The sequence below is a fragment of the Pelobates fuscus genome, chromosome 5 (assembly GCF_036172605.1).
Source record: "Pelobates fuscus isolate aPelFus1 chromosome 5, aPelFus1.pri, whole genome shotgun sequence".
Lineage (NCBI taxonomy): Eukaryota > Metazoa > Chordata > Amphibia > Anura > Pelobatidae > Pelobates > Pelobates fuscus.
Window position 1 is genome coordinate 310,172,874 of NC_086321.1, and position 20,332 is coordinate 310,193,205.

Here is a 20,332-nt window from a genome sequence, read left to right on the forward strand (position 1 = left end):
AATCACGCCTCTGACAAGTACCGATTGGATATCGGACACTTGAGTGACAGATTGCTCGTGCTAGCGTCATGACGTCACGTATTGAGCGTCCTGCTAGAAAAGGACATGGATTCCTCGCGGCCGGTGTTTAAGTGACTGGATGAACCGCGAGGAACGGAGGAAACAGCTCGCCTGGACGGATACACCACCAAGTCTCTACCTCCCTTAGAGGTAGAGGCCTCAGGTACCCTGACAATAATAATATATATGTGAGATAACAGTAAGTGGTCTTGCTATGCAAGAACACTTAATAACTAGAAAAGCTACAATTTCTGGGGAAATTGTGAAGTGTTCTTGCCTCCACCAGTAGTCTACAATTGGAGTGGGCGGAGTAACTGTTATTATTTATTTATATAGCACATTTAATTGCAATGTTGTTGCCCAAAGTGCTTCACAGTTACATTAAAACATCCAGTTATAAAAACATTAGCAGGTGTAAAAGGCTTTGTCTATGACATCACTTGCTGCTGCAGCCTGGCAAAGGTCAGAGTATTTTTGCGGTTGCCATCTTCAAATGGTCGTATTTTAAAAACTATAAATCCTACAGTGAAGAGCTTTATATTGTGAGAATCACAAGACCCAGACCTACATTTTGATGTATAGTATGTTTCTGATATATTAACAATGAAGGCACAGTCACAGTTTAGAAATTGCCCTTCAAATGTGCTTTGCAGAGTGGAGTTTCAATGAATGTCAATGGACTGCGTGAGTTGCAAACAAATGGTCATATTGTGAAAACTATCAGGACTATGGCTTAGCTGTGGACATTTTTAGTGGCAGCAGGGATAGCTGAACATTTTGATATAAGATTTGTGTAGGTGGGCTTGAAAATGAGGGAGTGGTGGCAGTTTAGAAATCATGTCCTGATTTTTCAGCTTTTGCCAGCTCCCACTCTAGCTTTGCCATTCATTCCTATGGGACAAATTTCGCCACAAGAACGACGATATTCCGTGAACCATTCAGCGAAACGTTCCACAAAGTAATAGCAATCCGATCGGGAACAATCTGCACGTTTTGGTAAATTTTTGTTTATGTAGTATAAAAATTGTGGGAGGAGTTAGGGTGGCAAATTTGGCTATAATAAGAATAATAATAATAATATATATGTGAGATAATATTAAGTGGTCTTGCTATGCAAGAACACTTAATAATATATATGTGAGATAACAGTAAGTGGTCTTGCTATGCAAGAACACTTAACTAAAAAAGCTACAATTTCTGGGGAAATTGTGTGAAGTGTTCTTGCCTCCACCAGTAGTCTACAACTGGAGTGGGCGGAGTAACTGTTATTATTTATTTATATAGCACATTTAATTGCAATGTTGTTGCCCAAAGTGCTTCACAGTTACATTAAAACATACAGTTATAAAACATTAGCAGGTGCAAAAGGCCCTGTCTATGACATCACTTGTTGCTGCAGCCTGGCACAGGTCAGAGTATTTTTGCGGTTGCCATCTTCAAACGGTCGTATTTTAAAAAACTATAAATCCTACAGTGAAGAGCTTTATATTGTGAGAATCACAAGACCCAGACCTACATTTTTATGTATAGTATGTCTCTGAGATATTAACAATGAAGGCACAGTCGCAGTTTAGACATTGCCCTTCAAATGTGAGCTTTGCAGAGTGGAGTTTCAATGAATGTCAATGGACTGCGTGAGTTGCAAACAAATGGTCATATTGTGAAAACTATCAGGACTATGGCTTAGCTGTGGACATTTTTAGTGGCAGCAGGGATAGCTGAACGTTTTGATATAAGATTTGTGTAGGTGGGCCTGAAAATGAGGGAGTGGTGGCAGTTTAGAAATCATGTCCTGATTTTTCAGCTTTTGCCAGCTCCCACTCTAGCTTTGCCATTCATTCCTATGGGACAAATTTCGCCACAAGAACGACGATATTCCGTGAACCATTTGGCGAAACGTTCCACAAAGTAATAGCAATCCGATCGGGAACAATCTGCACGTTTTGGTATATTTTTGTCTATGTAGTGTAAAAACTGTGGGAGGAGTTAGGGTGGCAAATTTGGCTATAATAAGAATAATAATAACTAGAAAAGCTACAATTTCTGGGGAAATTGTGAAGTGTTCTTGCCTCCACCAGTAGTCTACAACTGGAGTGGGCGGAGTAACTATTATTTATATAGCACATTTAATTGCAACGTTGTTGCACAGTTACATTAAAACATACATTTATAAAAACATTAGCAGGTGTACACAAGGTTTTGTCTATGACATCACTTACTGCTGCAGCCTAGCACAGGTCAGAGTATTTTGGCGGTTGCCATCTTCAAACGGTCGTATTTTAAAAACTATAAATCCTACAGCGAAGAGCTTTATATTGTGAGAATCACAAGACCCAGACCTACATTTTGATGCATAGTATGTCTCTGCAATATTAACAATGAAGGCACAGTCGCAGTTTAGAAATTGCCCTTGAAATGTGAGCTTTGCAGAGTGGAGTTTCAATAAATGTCAATGGACTGCGTGAGTTGCAAACAAATGGTCATATTGTGAAAACTATAAGGACTACGACTTAGCTGTGGACATTTTTAGTGGCAGCAGGGATAGCTGAACGTTTTGATATAAGATTTGTGTAGGTGGGCCTGAAAATGAGGGAGTGGTGGCAGTTTAGAAATCATGTCCTGATTTTTCAGCTTTTGCCAGCTCCCACTCTAGCTTTGCCATTCATTCCTATGGGACAAATTTTGCCACAAGAACGACGATATTCCGTGAACCATTCGGCGAAACGTTCCACAAAGTAATAGCAATCCGATCGGGAACAATCTGCACGTTTTGGTAAATTTTCGGCTATGTAGTGTAAAAACTGTGGGAGGGGTTAGGGTGGCAAATTTGGCTATAATTATAATAATAATATATATGTGAGATAACAGTAAGTGGTCTTGCTATGCAAGAACACTTAATAATATATATGTGAGATAACATTAAGTGGTCTTGCTTTGCAAGAACACTTAATAATATATATGTGAGATAACATTAAGTGGTCTTGCTATGCAAGAACACTTAATAATATATATGTGAGATAACATTAAGTGGTCTTGCTGTGCAAGAACACTTAATAATAATAATATATATGTGAGATAACAATAAGTGGTCTTGCTATGCAAGAACACTTAATAATAATATATATGTGAGATAACATTAAGTGGTCTTGCTATGCAAGAACACTTAAATATATATGTGAGATAACATTAAGTGGTCTTGCTATGCATTTAATAATAATAATATATATGTGAGATAACATTAAGTGGTCTTGCTAGTCAAGAAGGTCCTGGGCCAAATGTTTAAGTGCCACATCTGCAGCTGTGGCTTAAAATGATGTCTACTCACCAGTTATATCACAGTCACTATAACCAACACCAGATATTGGGGACACTACTCTGTTCTAATTTTTTGCTAGAGAGTGGCTCTGATGACCACCACAAAGTAAACTTTTCTGTGTTGCTTTTTGGGTGGTTTCCAATGCTTGAACTAGCTGTAGTAGAATTAGCTGCAGTGGCAATATATACATTTTCTGGTATATATGCTATTCTGTGCAGTAGATGCTGAACTATAATGTATGTATGAAAAGTTAACAACTGCAAATAAAAAAGGACATTTACCTGCCAATGCAAAACAATCTTGCGCGTTCCATTACTTAATTTTTCAACTGTGTAGTTGGTTTCTGGGCTGTGACCAATAGCTGAAAAAGAGGTTTAAATATTTTTTGAAAAATTAAAATGCACTAGGCGGCATTGGCATAGCATTCCATTCTCTAAGCAACAGAAAATAAACTAAGGTATCATATTGATTTTATATATTGATAACCATGTGGACAATTGAAGGAAATGGTAGGACTCACTTTCAATCTGACAATTTTTTTGAGTCATTTGAGTCATAAGCAAGTCAGTGAGGTTCAGAAAGTAAGAGGTTGTATACAAGAGTATCATTATTACAGTAGGAGCCATAGGTATAGTACAATACAGCCATCGGGTGTTAAACAATGTGCGTGTTAACATATATAAAGGTTGCATACAGATAGTTAGGTTTGAAGCCTTTACTTAATACATACTACTGCCTTGTAAATCAAGGTGACTGCAGGGTGACCAGTCTGTGTATCCATCAGGTTGGTGTGTATCCTTTGCTACTAAGCCGTGTCAAATGGGCTTGTCAGCTCTATTCCCATGAGGGAATGTTCTCCAATATCTGATGTGTCAGTGCCCAGGGTATGCCGGTTTGGTAGTGGTATGCTATTGTCAGATGGTTCTAAATGGCTTGGGTAGCTGACACCTATTGTCTGCCCTCTCTCCTCCCTCCTATACTCGTGGTGTACTATGGTGGCAATGGGGCTATTCCTAATTCTGATCTACCCTCCATATAGCACTCGACTATCTTTTGTTTTTTCAATAGACTGAAGTAAAGTAAAGTAAAATAGGATAAAAACTAAAATAAAGAAGACCAAACTATGTACAATGTGGATAAACACTGGTATCTCATGTGGATGAATCCTGCACCCTGAATTAAGCCTCCAAAAAGTATGTGCAGGCCCTATGGTGGTTCTGGTGTTTGTTAATGTCATTCCTATCGCAGCTGTAATATATGGTTGTTGACCCAAGGAGTAAAGAAAAGCAAACAGGCTTGACCTGCCATTTTAGGGCACTTTCCCCCCTCTTCCCAACTTTTCTTTATCTTCTCCCATTGCAAGTCTAATGACAATTAATTTTTTTTCTCTCTCTTTCCCTCTCATTAGCTATATATACATCCCACACAGCACATGCTTCCTGTAAATGTTTTTTGGGTCGATTGGTCATTGTTCCGTAGTGTAAATGTAATGAGGTTTGTTTCAGTAATGCGGACTGTGTTGGTGTGTAAGTGGTTTTCCATGCCCTAGCTATTAATAAGTTTGCCACTATTAGTATATGGAAAAGTAGGATAGATGCTGGGCTTGGAAGGCTATCCTGTGATAAGAATAGAAGGCATTCTTCTGGAGTGAGTACAATGTGTATTACTAGTGCAGTAGTCGTGATGTTGCTCACTAAGCACCAGAATTTCTTGATTACAGTGCACGTCCACCAAGTGTGGTACATTGTGCCTTCTTCCTCTGAGCATCTCCAATAGATATTATGTGTGTGGGTATATGTGTGATAGCCTATCTGGTACCATGTACCATCTATATTGGTGTTTCCTCATGAGTTCTTGACGTGAGGCGCAGCTCAATCTACACCTTTGGGCCACAAACACTTTGTTTCATAAGTGCGTTCCTAATGGCCTGTTTAAATAAGTCTGCCATTCTAGCATGAATTTGTCGTGTGTCAGTGTCGTTGGTTCGGTCACTATCCGGTACGTTGAGTAGAGTACTTTTTTCGGGGGCTGGAGGATGAAATGCTTTCTCAAAGTATGTCGTGATTGGTGTGGGTGTTTGTATTGGGTGTTGTGTGAGCACAGCTTTTATTCTTAGCTAGGAGAACAACGTTCTTGGCGGCAGGCCAAACTTGCTCTGGAGGTCTGGAAACTGAAGTACCACTGTTTAGTCAAAAAGGTGGCCTTATGGTGGGTCATCCTCTAGTTGACCAGGGGTCTATAGTCAAAGGAAGGGTTAATAATGTGCAAGCAGTATATGATGGTGGTAATTGCCCATGCATGTTCATGTCCTAGTTGTTTTTGCAATTTGTCCAATGTGAGTAAGAGTAATTCAGTGTTGCGCAGCATATTTAGCATTCAGGGTCACTTGGTATAATGCATAATGCTCACAACCTTCAGTTTATTCTCTGATCCTTGGCTGCCTGTGACAAAAACACCTTAATCAGTGTGAGTTATGTCACGATTAGTCAAGGAACCTAAACGTACAAGCAAGACACAACAGAGAGAATTGCCGTACTGGTCCTTAGAATGGCCGGGCTAGGCAAAAGGATAGTCAAAATACAAGACGAGGTCAAAGGGTAACAGAGAGACAGAATACGGAGAGATAAGACTAGGTCAGAGACGACAGAGTATACGTAAGACAAAGTTCGGTAACAAAATATCCAGACAGAGAATGGCACACTATTAAGCTAATAAAGACCACAACAGAGCACTGAGGCAAGGGAAAGTCAGGCTTAATTATGCTCCAGAGGCTTCTAGTTGAGATTGGAGTTAATATGACACGTGGCTACCTTTAACTGTGATGTCATCTTTGCGCTCCCCGTCATGTGACTGGCTCGGGTGCCTATTAAAATGTGTTACACAGGAGCGTGCTGCATCCAACACATGGCCAGCGGGATTCCATACAGCCGCGGGCAAGTTACGGAAGGGGCCGCCCGCGGTGAGGGGGAAAAGCAGTGTTGCCACGAACGGGGCGCGGGATCCAGAAGCCGCCATGAGTGGTGAGGCACCGGCCGGGGACGTGACAAATTATGTGGGGTAGAATTTTATTGAGGCGGGTTGCATAGTACTTTGTGAAAATTTTGCAACAGTATTTAAGAGAAAGATAGGCCTGAAATTTTGAGGGCAACAATATGTGCCATGAGTATTTTTTATACTTTTTATAGTAGGTTTTATAGGAGGTTTTCCAGACCATCAGGTCCGGGTGCTTTGCCCAAACGGAGTGCTCTAATTGTATTGATAACCTCTTGGTCTGTCAGTGGGCTGGTAAGGTCTTCTTGTTGTCTAGGAGTCGGTTAGGGTAAATAAATGTCAATCAGATCATGGGTGATATCCTCTCTGTCAGCTGACAGAGTTAGGGGGTCCTTTTGTACAAGTCAGCATAATAGCATGCAAATTTGTCACATATATTTTGGTGTGTATACTTTAGTGCCCGTACGTGTTCTAAGGTGTGCTATTTTTTGGGAAGCTTGACACAATTTCAGACTGGTGGCTAAGAGCTTACTCACTCTGTTCTCTTGAGCATAGACTTTGAGACGTTTAAGCTGATATCCTGTGGCTTGAATGGCATGTTGTTGAATGTTTCCGAGTCAAGGACAGAATCTGACCTCTGAGGGATGAGGATGGTGTCAGTTGGTTTTGTACATTTAGTGTGTAGAGGTATTTTTGCCATTGTCTCAGTTGTGCCTGGGATTGATTGTGCAGCACAGCTGCTCTCTGTATAAAAAGCTCTCTCTCACCACTGATTTGTGTGCCTGCCATACCGTGATCGAAAACCGTTCGGGGTTGAGTTATCCAAGAAATAGTTTCGTAGGGCCATGTCTACCTTGTCAGTAAACATTGAGTTTTGCAATAGGGAGTCAATTAGTCTCCACGGGCTATGATGTTTAAAGTCATATAAATTCTTGACTTCCAAGGTGACTAGGGCATGGTTCGACAATGTGATAGATGTAATATCACAATGGTTGATTTGGTTGAGGTCAGACCCTGACACAGATAAAGTATCAAGATGGGAGTACAAGTTGTGTACGTGTGAGAAGTAGGTGCAGGATTTTTCTGTCCCATGGGAAACCCTCCAGGTGTTGTAGTAATTGTGCGTGGATAAGAGTTTTTGCATCACTCTGCATTGGCATCCGAAGGGCCCAAATCTATGTGCAGAAAGGGTAGTGTCTATTGTTGGGTAAATACAGAGTATTGTGATACCTTGATGTATAGATGTCAATTTCCTCAATATCATATGGAGGAAGTTTAGTTGACTTGTGTTTGGCGCATAGATTGTCGCTATTCAGTACATCATGCTGTTGATAGACCCAGCTTAAAATGATGTATCGTCCATTCGAGTCTGTCTTGGGATTGTACCTGGAATGATACATTTTTGCTGAGAAGTATAGATGTTCCCTTTGACTTAGTGGGGGGTGGTATAGTAAAACTGTACAGGATATTCCCTTGTCAATAATTGGGGGTGGAGGGGGAAGGCGTCATGTGTTTTAAGTTCTCGGCTAAACAAGTATATCGGCTAAACAAGTATATTTTCATTGCCTTTTCAGGCCTTTTACTTTATGTGAGAAAATTTTAATGGTGGGTTATATGTGTGTGCGCTGTATGAGTATACATTCTCTATGGTGTATGGGGATTTCCACTCCTCCCAGCTCAATCGAGCAGAGTGAAGAGTCTCCAGGATGTAGTGACATTGGTGATTTCATCCAACAACCCCCAGCAGATTTGCTAGGTGGTTGAAAGCCCAGTTCAGCCCTTAACTGAAACATTTTTTTTTTTTTAAATTCTTTATTTTTGCGTGCACAAGACTTATACATGGTGCAACATATGCATCGTTTGAGAGGGTAACAGGCTTTAACATTGGTTAAATAATGCATTTGATAAGTTTTAGCACAATTTTTTTTTTTGTTTAGTATAACATGCGTAAGATCCTAGGTCGAGGTTGGGGTCGTATAGGGGTTTAGTCGTGCAATTCGTCTGCGGGTGCGGTACCTAGGTCATGGGTCAGTGTCGGAGGCGTGACCCTATAAGTGTTAGAAAGTAGTTGGGTGGAGGTGCGTAGTGGTGCTAGGGCCCATGTGGGTGCACTGGGTGTCGTTTTGTCGGTCAGGTAGTCTGGTGAGTGGTACAGGTGCTCATTTCTACTTTCTGAAGTGGCCTGGTCGTCTAGTTCCACTGGAGACCACTCGTGAGAGGTGGTGGCCCTAACCTAGGGGCTGTCGGGGGGGGGGGGGTAGGTTTTGGCTTAGGCTATGGCTTGTGGTCTGGTAATGAGGCATCGCGCCAGCGTCACCGGCTATCTCCTCTAACTTGCGGTAAACGGGTAGTAACGTAAACTTCAGCATTGTATTGCGGGGAAGGTGGGGAGAATACAGGTTGTGTTAGGCAAGGCATATGGGTATTGCCGTTGAGCGGGCATGGGTAAGAGACCTCTCTCCCCCTGTCCGTCAGGTGGCTTGCGTGTCCATTCTCTGCCCTCTTGGCACAAACGTTTCCGAGACATCTGGATTCCAGACGTGGGGAGTGCCCGGGTTGGGCAAGTTTTGTAGGCCCAATTTTGCAAGCAGTGTAGGGGCCTCAGTCCCTGAGGTGAGTTTATGGGTGGTCCCCTGGTGGGTGATGAGCAAGGAGCGAGGGCTTCCCCATCTATATGGTATCCCCGCTGTGCGTAGGTGGCCGGTTAGTTCTGTCAGCGACTTTCTCCACTGGAGGGTGGCCTTGGATAAGTCCTGATAAAAAGTTAATTGGGCTTCCTCGAAGTCAAGCGGGGTCTTACCCCTGATTGCGCTCATGATGTGCCCCTTGTCTTGGGGTAGGATGCAACGGACGATGACGTCTCCGGCTAGCGTTGCTGCGGCTCTGGGAGGCGTGGGTAGGCGGTAAATCCCTGCAAAGGCGAGTTTCTTTGTTACTGCAGTAGGGAGTAATGATTGTGTGAGTCGCCTCACGTAATGCGGTAGATCCTCTTTGCTCACTGATGCCGGGATGCCTCTAATTTTGATGTGGTTGCGCCGGTTTTTATCCTCCTGCGCCGCCACTTGTATTGCTAAGTGTTGCTGGTCGTGTTGTAGTTGGTGGAACGAGTCTTGTAGCGTAGAGATTTCTCCCTGTATTGTTTTGACTTGGTTTTCAGTGGTTGTCACTTTTTCTGTGATCTGTTGCATGCTAATTTTGAGCGCAGGTAGGTCTGCTGCCAGCAGGCGTTGTATATCCTGCAGCATAGTTTGCATCTGCTGCAGGTCCTGCTTGGTGGCTGGGTCTGCTGTTCCCTGTGGGGGTATGGGTTTAGGGGTTGTGATCTGTATGGGCTGTGGGGTTCTCTGAGTGTCCCCCTGAGTGGTTTGTGCAGGTGAGGTGTCTGCCTGTGGGGGGTCTGAGCCCTGGTCGGGCGCCATTTTGGCTGGGGTTTGTTTCTGTAGCAGTGCCCCTATATCAGGCTGTGCTGTGGCAGTACCTTGGTGTGGTCTTTGTGATCTGCGCCCCATCTCCTCATGGGATTGGTCAGGGTCCTGTGGATGATCGTTGCTTGGGTCTCCCAGGCTCTCTCCGCCCCACAAGTACTCCAGGCCGCGGTAGTTTGGCGTGTAGTAGGCCCGGATTTTCGTTTTGGGCTTTGCCTGCCTCGGATTGTACTTAAATGGCATCGGGCGATGCAGAATGATCTCCCCCGGGCAATGCAAGTATTTATTTGTGTGGATGGCATGTAGTTTCGGTGATGTTTGACGGATTCAGTTTGAGTCGCCCAGAGCTGCTAGAAATGGCGTCCGTCTCGCTCCGCCGGTAAGCCCCGCCCCCCCAACTGAAACATTTTACATAGGAACATAAAGGACATCTAAGATAAAGAACTCTGCGGTGTCGGTCATGTGCTGAAGGAGGTGAATTAAAACTAAAAAAGAAAAAAGACGTGTGTGGCTTCCTGTCCTTAGAAAATATGCATCCAACAGGCCTTGAATTCCATTAAAATACAGCAATATAAAAAAAAAGTAACTGTGCCTAGAGAGAGTCATGCATAATGTGTATTTAGTATCAGGTTCTTTTAGAATCAAGTTTTTTTTTTACTTTTATTTTTTTTGTATAACGTTTTCCTCTCTTTCCCTTCTTCCCTCCTGATATAGCTGCATTGTGGGATATATGTGCTTAAATGCATCTGAGTTCTTGTACCTGTCATGACATGAAGGGGTGCTGCCCTGCAACAGCACTGTCCCTTTAAGTGTGGGAACCAACTTAGCAGAGAAATAATTCTAGGACACGATAAATGGAGTAATAAAGAAAATGTATTAAGGCAAACCAAAAGGATATAGATATATATATATAATATATACAAAACAAAATATGACAATGCCACAAATATATAAATATATACAATAACCCAATATATACAATAGAGCAGGCAGAGTTCACGATAGTCCTAGGCAAAGGTAAAGGCTTAGTCAGGTTAGTGCAGCCACCAAGTACAAAATGAACATCAAGGGGCAAAGTCCTAAGCAGGTCACACAGAAATAATGCAGCACGGTCAGAATCACTGGAGAAGGAGTCTAGACAGGAACACTGCAGGCGAACACCGGAACAGGAGGCACAGGACACAGGACCATAAGGACATCGGAACACCGGATCCTCAGGATCCACAGGAAACAAGACACAGGAGACAGGAGCAAGGAGCCAGAATCACGGGAACCAGGAAACAGCAGGTACAGGGTCAAGGATAGAGGATAATGATCTGACAGGGAGTGAGGGGAGAAACCAGAATATATAGGTGCTAGACAAGGGCCAGGTGTAGTGCCTAACGAAAGGAAATGAGAACAGTGCCAAACAGAAAGAGTGGTGAGTGCGAGTACTGCACGAGGGCATGTCGACTAAGGAGTGTCGTGACAGTACCCCCCCCTTAAGGAGCGACTCCCGGCGCTCCAAAACCCAAAGATCCCCCACGGGTGACAGAAGAAAATCAGGGCCACCCAACCAGTAGAGGAAAACAAGGAGGAGGCTTAGGAGGAATGAGAGGTGGATAATCCCATGGGAGAAACCAACGAGGCAGAATAGAAACATATAAAAGCAAGGACTGTAGAGTAACATTTAGCAATAGAAGGGCAGACACAGAAACAGAAGGTAAAGGCACATAAGATAAGAAACACTCCCTACCAGTGACCAACAAATGTGCTAACCCACTAGATCTGGGACTATTGCTAGTAACAGGTTCATCACTCAGAAGTCCTGGGTCTGACTTGGTTTCTGGCTTGTGGGATCCTCGGAACAAAGACTGCGATGCAACTTCAGTCGAAGGGAGAACAGTCTCTGCGTAATCTTGGGTAGGTACCACTGGAACCAAACAAGGAGAATCCCCTAAATTAATAGGTACAGGATCAAGAACATTCTGCGAGCCTTCCTCCACAGACCGCAGATATGCATCAAGGAAGGGTTCCCCAAATTTCTCCGAGCACGGGGCTAACCGAAGCAGAGACGACTCTCTCTCAAATTGACATTTTTCTGTAGCGGCTAGAGATACCTGGTTAATGAAGTCATTCTCTTCGTCCCTTGTGAACTCAGCTCGAGGTAGTTCTTTATTTGTCGTAGATAGACTTTCAACTGAAGGCAAGTCTTCATTTAATACTTGCTGGAGTTTAGGTGGAGTGATAGACATCATGGTAACTGAAATGTCATAGAAGAAGCTTCCTTCATTATGGGAACAGGTACCTCCTTGTTCGGTTACACTCCTTTCCTTTGGCGTTTGGTTAAGCGGCTGATTAGAATAATCTTCGGCGCTTGGTTCAGGTACAAGCTTGGTAGTTGGGGTTTCCTCTTGCAGCAGAGAAATTGTTCTACCAGAGCATGTAACTTGAAGAACTGTAGAGTCTTCTTCAGGCTGTGGGTTTAGAACAAGCCTGGTCTCATTTTCCACAGTTGCGGTTGTGAGAGGGGTGCCAATCTTCAAACCCCCAGAGGTAGAAGGGTTAAAATTGGAATCATCAAGCCTCCCCACATCAACGTCATGAGCTGCCTTTGGCACAATAGCCTCTTCTTCCACTGGTTGTTCTGAAGTTTTCACCTTTGGTTCTTCAGCCTTCTCAGCCAGTGTCTTGAAAGAAGTAGGTCGTTTACCACGTCTCCTACGTGGTGACTTTTTGACAGGAGATTCACCTTCAACGAGATTGGTCCCCAATTTCAATGGTCCAACCTTGTCGTCACTTGCATCACCCGGAGCACATTTTATAGGTGACTCTTCTAGTTCGGATGCATTGTCCTTTGTGGGACAGGCCTTCAGATCAGATCCCGTTACCTGGTTCAGGTCACTGGTGGTCTCCTCAATTGGCACGGTGAGGTAGGAATTCGTATCTCTAGTTGCAGACTCAGGGGAGTCTGTTTCTGCTTCGTGGTTGGGCAGAGTTTGCTTGAGACTTTCTCTGACCAGACATGTACCCTCTTGAACGGTGTTGAGATCGTTCATCTTGGTAGCCGGTAGCTTCACCTTGGGAATAGGCGAGTGGATCTTGCAGAAAAGAGACGGTAATATATGGGTACTATGGGTCTCTGGTACTGAGACAACATTAGGAAACTGCGTACTGGTACTACCTTCCCATTCAGACTGCTCGTCCTCTAAAGCTGCTATGCAACGAGCACCCAGTTCATCAAAGACTTGGTCCATGAGGGGATCGCCAGTGCTGTATAACCCCTCAACATCTTCGTCTTTTGTTTGGGCAGGAAGGCATTCAGCTTTAATTTCCAGAGGGACTTCGGTTTTGCAGTCGGGAGGACCAACAAGCCATTTTCCCAAGTCAGAGTCAGGAGGATTTGTTATGCTATGTACATCAGAAAAGGGAATACCATCATTATTATCAGGCATAAAGACAGTCATTCTTTCTTGTACAAGATCAATAATAAATTGCACTTCAGGTAACAAGGCAACAAGATTATTGTGCATTACTCTCACTTGTCTCTGCAAATATGATAAAGATTTTTTATGTGATATCTCTTTAAGAGACATACGGATAAGTGTATACACCCTACTTATCACAGGAGGCTCTCTCAACCATATATCGCAATTAGGTAACTGAAAAAGCAATGAATCACATATGTTTTTGTGAAAAGTTTGAAGTTCATAGATAAATCCACATAATACAGATTTCTGGATTTGACAGGAGACATCTATAATAGATAAGCATAAATTAGAGGCCTTTCCAATCTGCCGCTGAATTTTACCTAACTGATTACAACAAGTCTCAATGAGAGCACACTCTTGCTGTGAATCAGTGTGAATACCAACAAGGTTATCCATCGTGATCCTAGACATTATACTCTGCCGGTTCCAAGTGGTCAGATCATTCTGTCATGACATGAAGGGGTGCTGCCCTGCAACAGCACTGTCCCTTTAAGTGTGGGAACCAACTTAGCAGAGAAATAATTCTAGGACACGATAAATGGAGTAATAAAGAAAATGTATTAAGGCAAACCAAAAGGATATAGATATATATATAATATATACAAAACAAAATATGACAATGCCACAAATATATAAATATATACAATAACCCAATATATACAATAGAGCAGGCAGAGTTCACGATAGTCCTAGGCAAAGGTAAAGGCTTAGTCAGGTTAGTGCAGCCACCAAGTACAAAATGAACATCAAGGGGCAAAGTCCTAAGCAGGTCACACAGAAATAATGCAGCACGGTCAGAATCACTGGAGAAGGAGTCTAGACAGGAACACTGCAGGCGAACACTGGAACAGGAGGCACAGGACACAGGACCATAAGGACATCGGAACACCGGATCAGGAAACACAGGATACTCAGGATACACAGGAAACAAGACACAGGAGACAGGAGCAAGGAGCAAGGAGCCAGAATCACGGGAACCAGGAAACAGCAGGTACAGGGTCAAGGATAGAGGATAATGATCTGACAGGGAGTGAGGGGAGAAACCAGAATATATAGGTGCTAGACAAGGGCCAGGTGTAGTGCCTAACGAAAGGAAATGAGAACAGTGCCAAACAGAAAGAGTGGTGAGTGCGAGTACTGCACGAGGGCATGTCGACTAAGGAGTGTCGTGACAGTACCGCACCCAGTGGTTCAAGGGGCCTACACCTAAACGGGTGTTTGTGGCTATAATGTTGGGGGTATTGTATTAGGTGAGTCTAGTTAATGCATAACATCTTCATCACATTTCCCTCATGCTAAGGTAAACTCAGGCACAACATTCCCTGGTCCCATGCTAAATTGGTCGCTTTCTATATCAGTGGAGGTATCTCTTTGCATGCTTAACAAGATAAACATGATATCAGATATTGTGAAAGAACAGTTTAAAGTAAGAGCGGCATCCCTTTCGTAAGGAGCAACTCTCTAGTTTCTGTAGCTCAATTGACATGGGTTTATTTAGTTTTATCTTGGCAAAAATGTGGTGGTATGATTGGTATTTTTTTTCTGCTTTTCTATAGTATGTAAAGTGGACTACATATCTGATCTTTTGCTGTTAGGGGCCTATGGCTTTAAGCCTTACCCTTAAACCATGCTGTAATTGCCTAAAGTTAAACTGAATACAACTAACATTATTCCCATTATTGTCCTGTATATCAACAGTTATACAAAAAATATATATCAATATGAGAGTATTGATAAAATGTTCTCTCCTGACTCCTCTGGAGATTATTCTATTTAATTGTAGGATGCACTGGAAATGTATGTTTAGAGGATTTCAGGTCTTCAAAAAAACAATTCCAAAGATTCTGATTTCTCTTCTGGAATCCTGAGGATTTCTCTGATGAGTTATGTTAATTTCTCCACTGACTTTGAGTCCAATGATTTTAGACTATAATCCATCTCTTCCTCTTCATCCCCTGAAATGTCTTCCATATGGTCTGTTCTGATTTTGATGAAGAGGAATTTTTTTATTTTTTTTTTAAGTTTTGGTGGTATCATGCTTTTAGTGCAGGGCTTAAAGCCTTCAGCAATGGCCTGTATTATTCAGCATGAAGCACATTTTCCTGCCTGGGAGGATAGAAAAGGCAGCAAATTCTCCCATTGCTGCACTAGGAAGTCTGATGTGCTGGTAGAAATACTTTTCCTTCTGCCTCCAAAGCATACATGGGGGGAAAAATAGTGCTTCTTGAAACCAGTCATGCCAGTCCTCAGATATACCACATAAATATAAAGTTGATAAATAAAAATACAAATTTTGAATGTGACCCAGTTAGTCCTACTCATGAAGGCTGTTCACCTTCAGATACAGAGAGGCTGGGAGAACTGTCTGGGAGGCCCATGGTACACATAAGAAGGTGGCCAAAAAAGAAAAAAATATTGTTGTATGAAAGGAGGAGGAACCTTTTATGCATACAGTCTCTTTTTTATTTGGTTTCCTGTCCTGATCCAGCTGGGGCAGAGCTACCCCATAAGTAATGCTGCTGTGATTATCCAGGAATATTTATTTACTTTCAGTTATTTTTCTTTTATTTCAACTAATAATCTTTACTCTGTTGTAATGGCAACCTAGGAACTAACATGACTATTAGCCTTCATATAGTCATATTGGTTGTTATTCCTTAGAAACAAGTGTGAATAAGTTGTAAATAATTTGATGTGTGTGCATTATGTGCAAATGCATGGGCAAAAAGATTGCTTAGCTGACTTAGACCTCAACTTAAATAGAGACAATATATTTTATCGGCAGTTTAGTAGTTCCAGATAAACCTACTGGTTTGGATCAAATAAATCGCCACTGTTAAAGGCTTATTAGTATCTGATAAATAATGATTAAAATATTGAATATGTCTTCACCTCTCTTATAGAAATATGAGGATCATACTGACGCCATAAATCTACAGGGTTTGTCATTAAAAAATGCTGATAGAAATCCAGCAAAGCAAGTTGATAATTATCAACTGTTTTTGGTCCATACAATTAAATTGAAGCCAGAGATTATTAGTCTTATACGAGAGTACAACCAAACATTTGCTTCTGTTAGCCTGACTTACATGAGCATTCATAAGAGAAAACATAAAATAGGCCTAATCTTAAAGATAAATGTCAGCAACTTTTTCAGGGGATGGGGACCAATATAACTATACACTTTTTAAACTAATTTTTTACTATAAATTGTGGAAGTAAATTTGGAGTTTAGAATTGCATCCAGAAACAGTCAGATATTTCCTAATACATGCTTACCAGCTGGTACAAATATAAAGTCACTCCAATCGCTCCATAAACCCTTTGCATATTTTTGTCTGATCTGAATGTAATGTGCAAACTCTTGATCCAAAGATATGAGGCAAAGTTCTAGGAAAAAAAAAACCAAATTGATACATCTGAATGAATAAATCCTAACATTTTAGATCAAAATAGTTAATTTGGAAAAAATAGTCAGTTAAATAATGCAATTTTTTAATGTTACTAGATAATAGCAAGCAATTTTATAACATGACAGGAGACGTCATATTTGCTTAAGTTTCTCTTTACTAGAACTCCACAGCAGCAAAAAACACAGAGTAAACAACCAATCAAAAAACAGTAGGGAGACCATATAACTCCCTTCTCAGCATTCCATTTCCTCTTTCTTTGCTGCTCCGCATCAATACAGGTCAGAGTACCAATGCCTCCTGCTAATATTAGTTGGTGGCGTTGTGACATTATTATATTTTATTATATTTACAGCTTTGACTTTATTATTTTTTGGGGGACTTATTTGTATTAGTAGTTTAGGCTCTCTGCCTTATTCCCCCTGGGGTTGTGGGGAGTTTTGTTTGCCACATTGGAATTGTCCAGCAGGCAAATGGAGCGCAATGCCCAATCTCTCATGGCCGCTGGGTCCAGGGACGGGCCCTGTGAGACAGCCTCATCTGCCATGGTAAGGACCCGGGCCAGTGGCCCCAACATGTATCCTCTCTGGGGTTCTTTCCCCTTTATCTGTCCCCTCTTATTTCATTTTGCGCTTTGTAGCCTGTTTCTCTGACCTCACGGGAATTGTGCCGCTCGGCCGGCCTGTTCTGCCTCCTCCGATCTCCCCCCGAGCCCCGGGACCGCGGAGTACATCTCCAGCGGTCCCGTGTGTGTGCCCTCCTCCGGTCGCATGGTGCTCGCGATTGAACGCACTACCCGCCGACCGTAGCTTCTGCACATGGCCGCCTACCGCAGCTGGCTCGATCTGCGGACCGCGTGTGTCCGCCGGGTGGAGGAGGGAGCGCTAATGCACGCCCCCTCCTCTGCCCATTAGATTGAGTCTGTTAAAGCGTTCGTGCTCTATTTTTCCCCAGCAGGGAAACTGTGTACTGTGTATAATAAAGACCGTGGCCTGGGGCCTACCACTACTCTGGCGGACTAGGGAACAATCCCTTCCTTCCCTGCATTTAGACCTCCTGTTTAACTGTGCACAGATGGGGGTTTTGCAGGAGGATATTTATCTATAAGTTTGTATGTTCCACAAGTTTCTGTGCCACATTGATCGGTCTGCTATGTCTGTGCCCCTTTGACTGGCCTGCTTTGTCTGTGCCCTATGACTGGCCTGATTTGACTGTGCCCATAAATTCGTCCTGCTCTGTCTATGCCCTATGACTGGCCTGCCCTGACAGTGCCCTATTTCTAAGCTGGCGCTGGTCCATGCCTAAATCCCTTCCGGCCGCAGGCCTAAGAAATTAAGTGGGGAGTATTTATACTTGGGGACCACCCCGACCTCTCTATAGACACTAGGAATTGTGTCCATATACATTGCTCCCATAATAGCCAGGATGACACCTGTCATTTCTACCCCCAGGGTCATGCTACGATCAGAATATGGACGCTCCAACCCAGGATAGCCTACAGGCTATGATCAACGTGGCCGCTTACGTGGAGAAAGCACTCTCATGTGCACTGCCCCTAACATCCCAAGATAGGGATATAACGGAGACTCAGCGCACGCTGATAGAGTCTGGCCCAAACTCACCAGACAGAGACCAGACACACGCACCTAAGCGCTACTGGAAGGGTGAAGGCCCTGAGCCAAGTACCCGGAAGGCACGTCCAAGATACTCCCCCAAAGAGGAAGAAAAATTCACCCTTCCCCCACCCCCTTCAATACTAGATGAATGGCGGGCGGATCAATCCCCCTCGGAGGACGAAGGCAGGTGGGGTGAGGAGGACACGGAGGAGCCAGTGAGACTGCTTCGCAACACCTACACTCCTCCTTTGGGGAGGATGTGTTCTTGGACACAACGGGCGAGCCCCTATTTGACCCACACACCAACCGGCACCCCAGGTCTCCTGAGTGGTCCCTACCCGAACATCTGGCCAAGTTTGTCCATTATTGGGTTCGCAGACACCTCGATTGGGCAGTTCGGAAGAGATTTAGGGCTGAGTGCCGCAGCAGACAAGGTCGCTATGACACCCAAATTCGACCCGATGGTCTCCACCTATCTGACCCGAACCAGCCGCGATCCCAAGAAAGGGATCGAACACAGCCTCCGCCTGGCACAAGATAAAGTGCTGGACATGTTGGGGCCGCTGGCCTGGATCCTTACCATGGCAGATGAGGCTGTCTCACAGGGCCCTTCCCTGGACCCAGCAGCCATGAGAGATTGGGCATTACGCTCCATTTGCCTGCTGGACAATTCCAATGTGGCGCTTTGCACAGAGAGGAGGAAGGCGGTCCTCATGCGCATGGATGCTAAACTATCTGAGTTGGGATCAAAAGAGCTGGTACCTTTAGCCAATGGGCTGTTGTTCAGAGAACCCTTCATCAAGGAGCTACATATACACGTCAATCCCAGTCATCAATGAGGATAGTGTTCCGCACTCATACCCCACGTCTTTTTTGCAGGGCTGGACGGCAGCGGGGTCGTGCCTCCAGCCATTTCTGGCCATCGAGCCATCAAGGATCCCGGACACCATCTTTCTTCCCCAGCTACCATTCGGCTGCTTCACTTCCCAGAGATCGGACCGTGGCAGAGGAAGCCGGACTCGTGGAAGAGGCAGAATGCCTACAGGTGAGACAAGTAACACCTCACTGTTCTCCCAATCTTTTGCATGCCGGCAGGTTACGTTATTGTCTCGACAGGTGGCGGGACATTTCTTCAGACGCGTGGATACTCCAGACGGTCTGGGGTTACGCTATAGATTTCCATTTGCCCCCAGTCCAGGAGGTACCTCTCCCGGCTCCGGTATCGTCAAGAGAACTACAAGTTCTGGTGGACACCGAAATACAGGCCCTTCTCGACAAAGGGCGCCGGACGAAGGAGGTTTCTTCAGCTCCATTTCCCCAGTCAAGAAGAAAATGGGAGATTTCCATCCGGTTATAAACCTGAGGAACCTGAACGCCTTCATCTCCTATCAACACTTCAAGATGGAGGGGATCCATCTTCTAAGAGATTTGCTGCGCCTAGGGGATTGGTTCACTCGCCTAGACCTTCAGACAGAAGACAGAACTTCGCTGGTGGCTCTTACATATGTCAGCCTGGAACGACAAGGCGATTTCCGCCCCGACTCCGGACTTTGTCCTGGAATCGGATGCAAGCCTATGGGGCTGGGGAGCGACCTGCACAACCGCCTCCACGGGAGGCCCCTGGTCACGCACAGAAGCAGGATATCACATCAACTGCCTAGAAATGATTGCGGGCTCATTTGCAATACAGAGCCTTGCGGGTTATCTGTTGGATTCCTGCATCCTGCTGAGAATGGACAATATATCAGCAGTACATTATATCAACCGCTTGGGAGTGGCCCGCTTACGGGCACTGACGGAAGTGACGAAGGAGATTTACAACTTTTGCCTTCAGCGCAATATCACTCTCCAAGCGTAGTATCTCCCAGGTGTGTCGAACCTGATGGCAGACTGGTTCTCCAGACACTGGAGGGATGCCAGCGGTTGACGGCTACATCGACCGATCTTCCTCACGACGGAGGGGCCCATTCACGGTGGATCTGTTCGCTTCCAGAACGAACTTCCAGGTTTTGACTTATTTCAGTTGGCTCCCGGACCAAACATG

At 44.0% G+C, this 20,332-nt stretch overlaps 1 protein-coding gene across 1 annotated transcript in view; it reads right to left on the reverse strand.

Moving 5' to 3' along the window:
• LOC134612892 (interleukin-6 receptor subunit beta-like) overlaps positions 1-20,332 on the reverse strand; it is a 545,043-nt gene that overhangs the window by 482,221 nt on the left and 42,490 nt on the right. Inside the window, exons 2-3 of the mRNA XM_063457346.1 lie at positions 16,542-16,652; positions 3,658-3,737 (exon numbers count right to left, since the gene is read on the reverse strand). Of these exons, the coding sequence (XP_063313416.1) occupies positions 3,658-3,737; positions 16,542-16,652 (191 nt within the window). The remainder of the gene's footprint in view (positions 1-3,657; positions 3,738-16,541; positions 16,653-20,332) is intronic.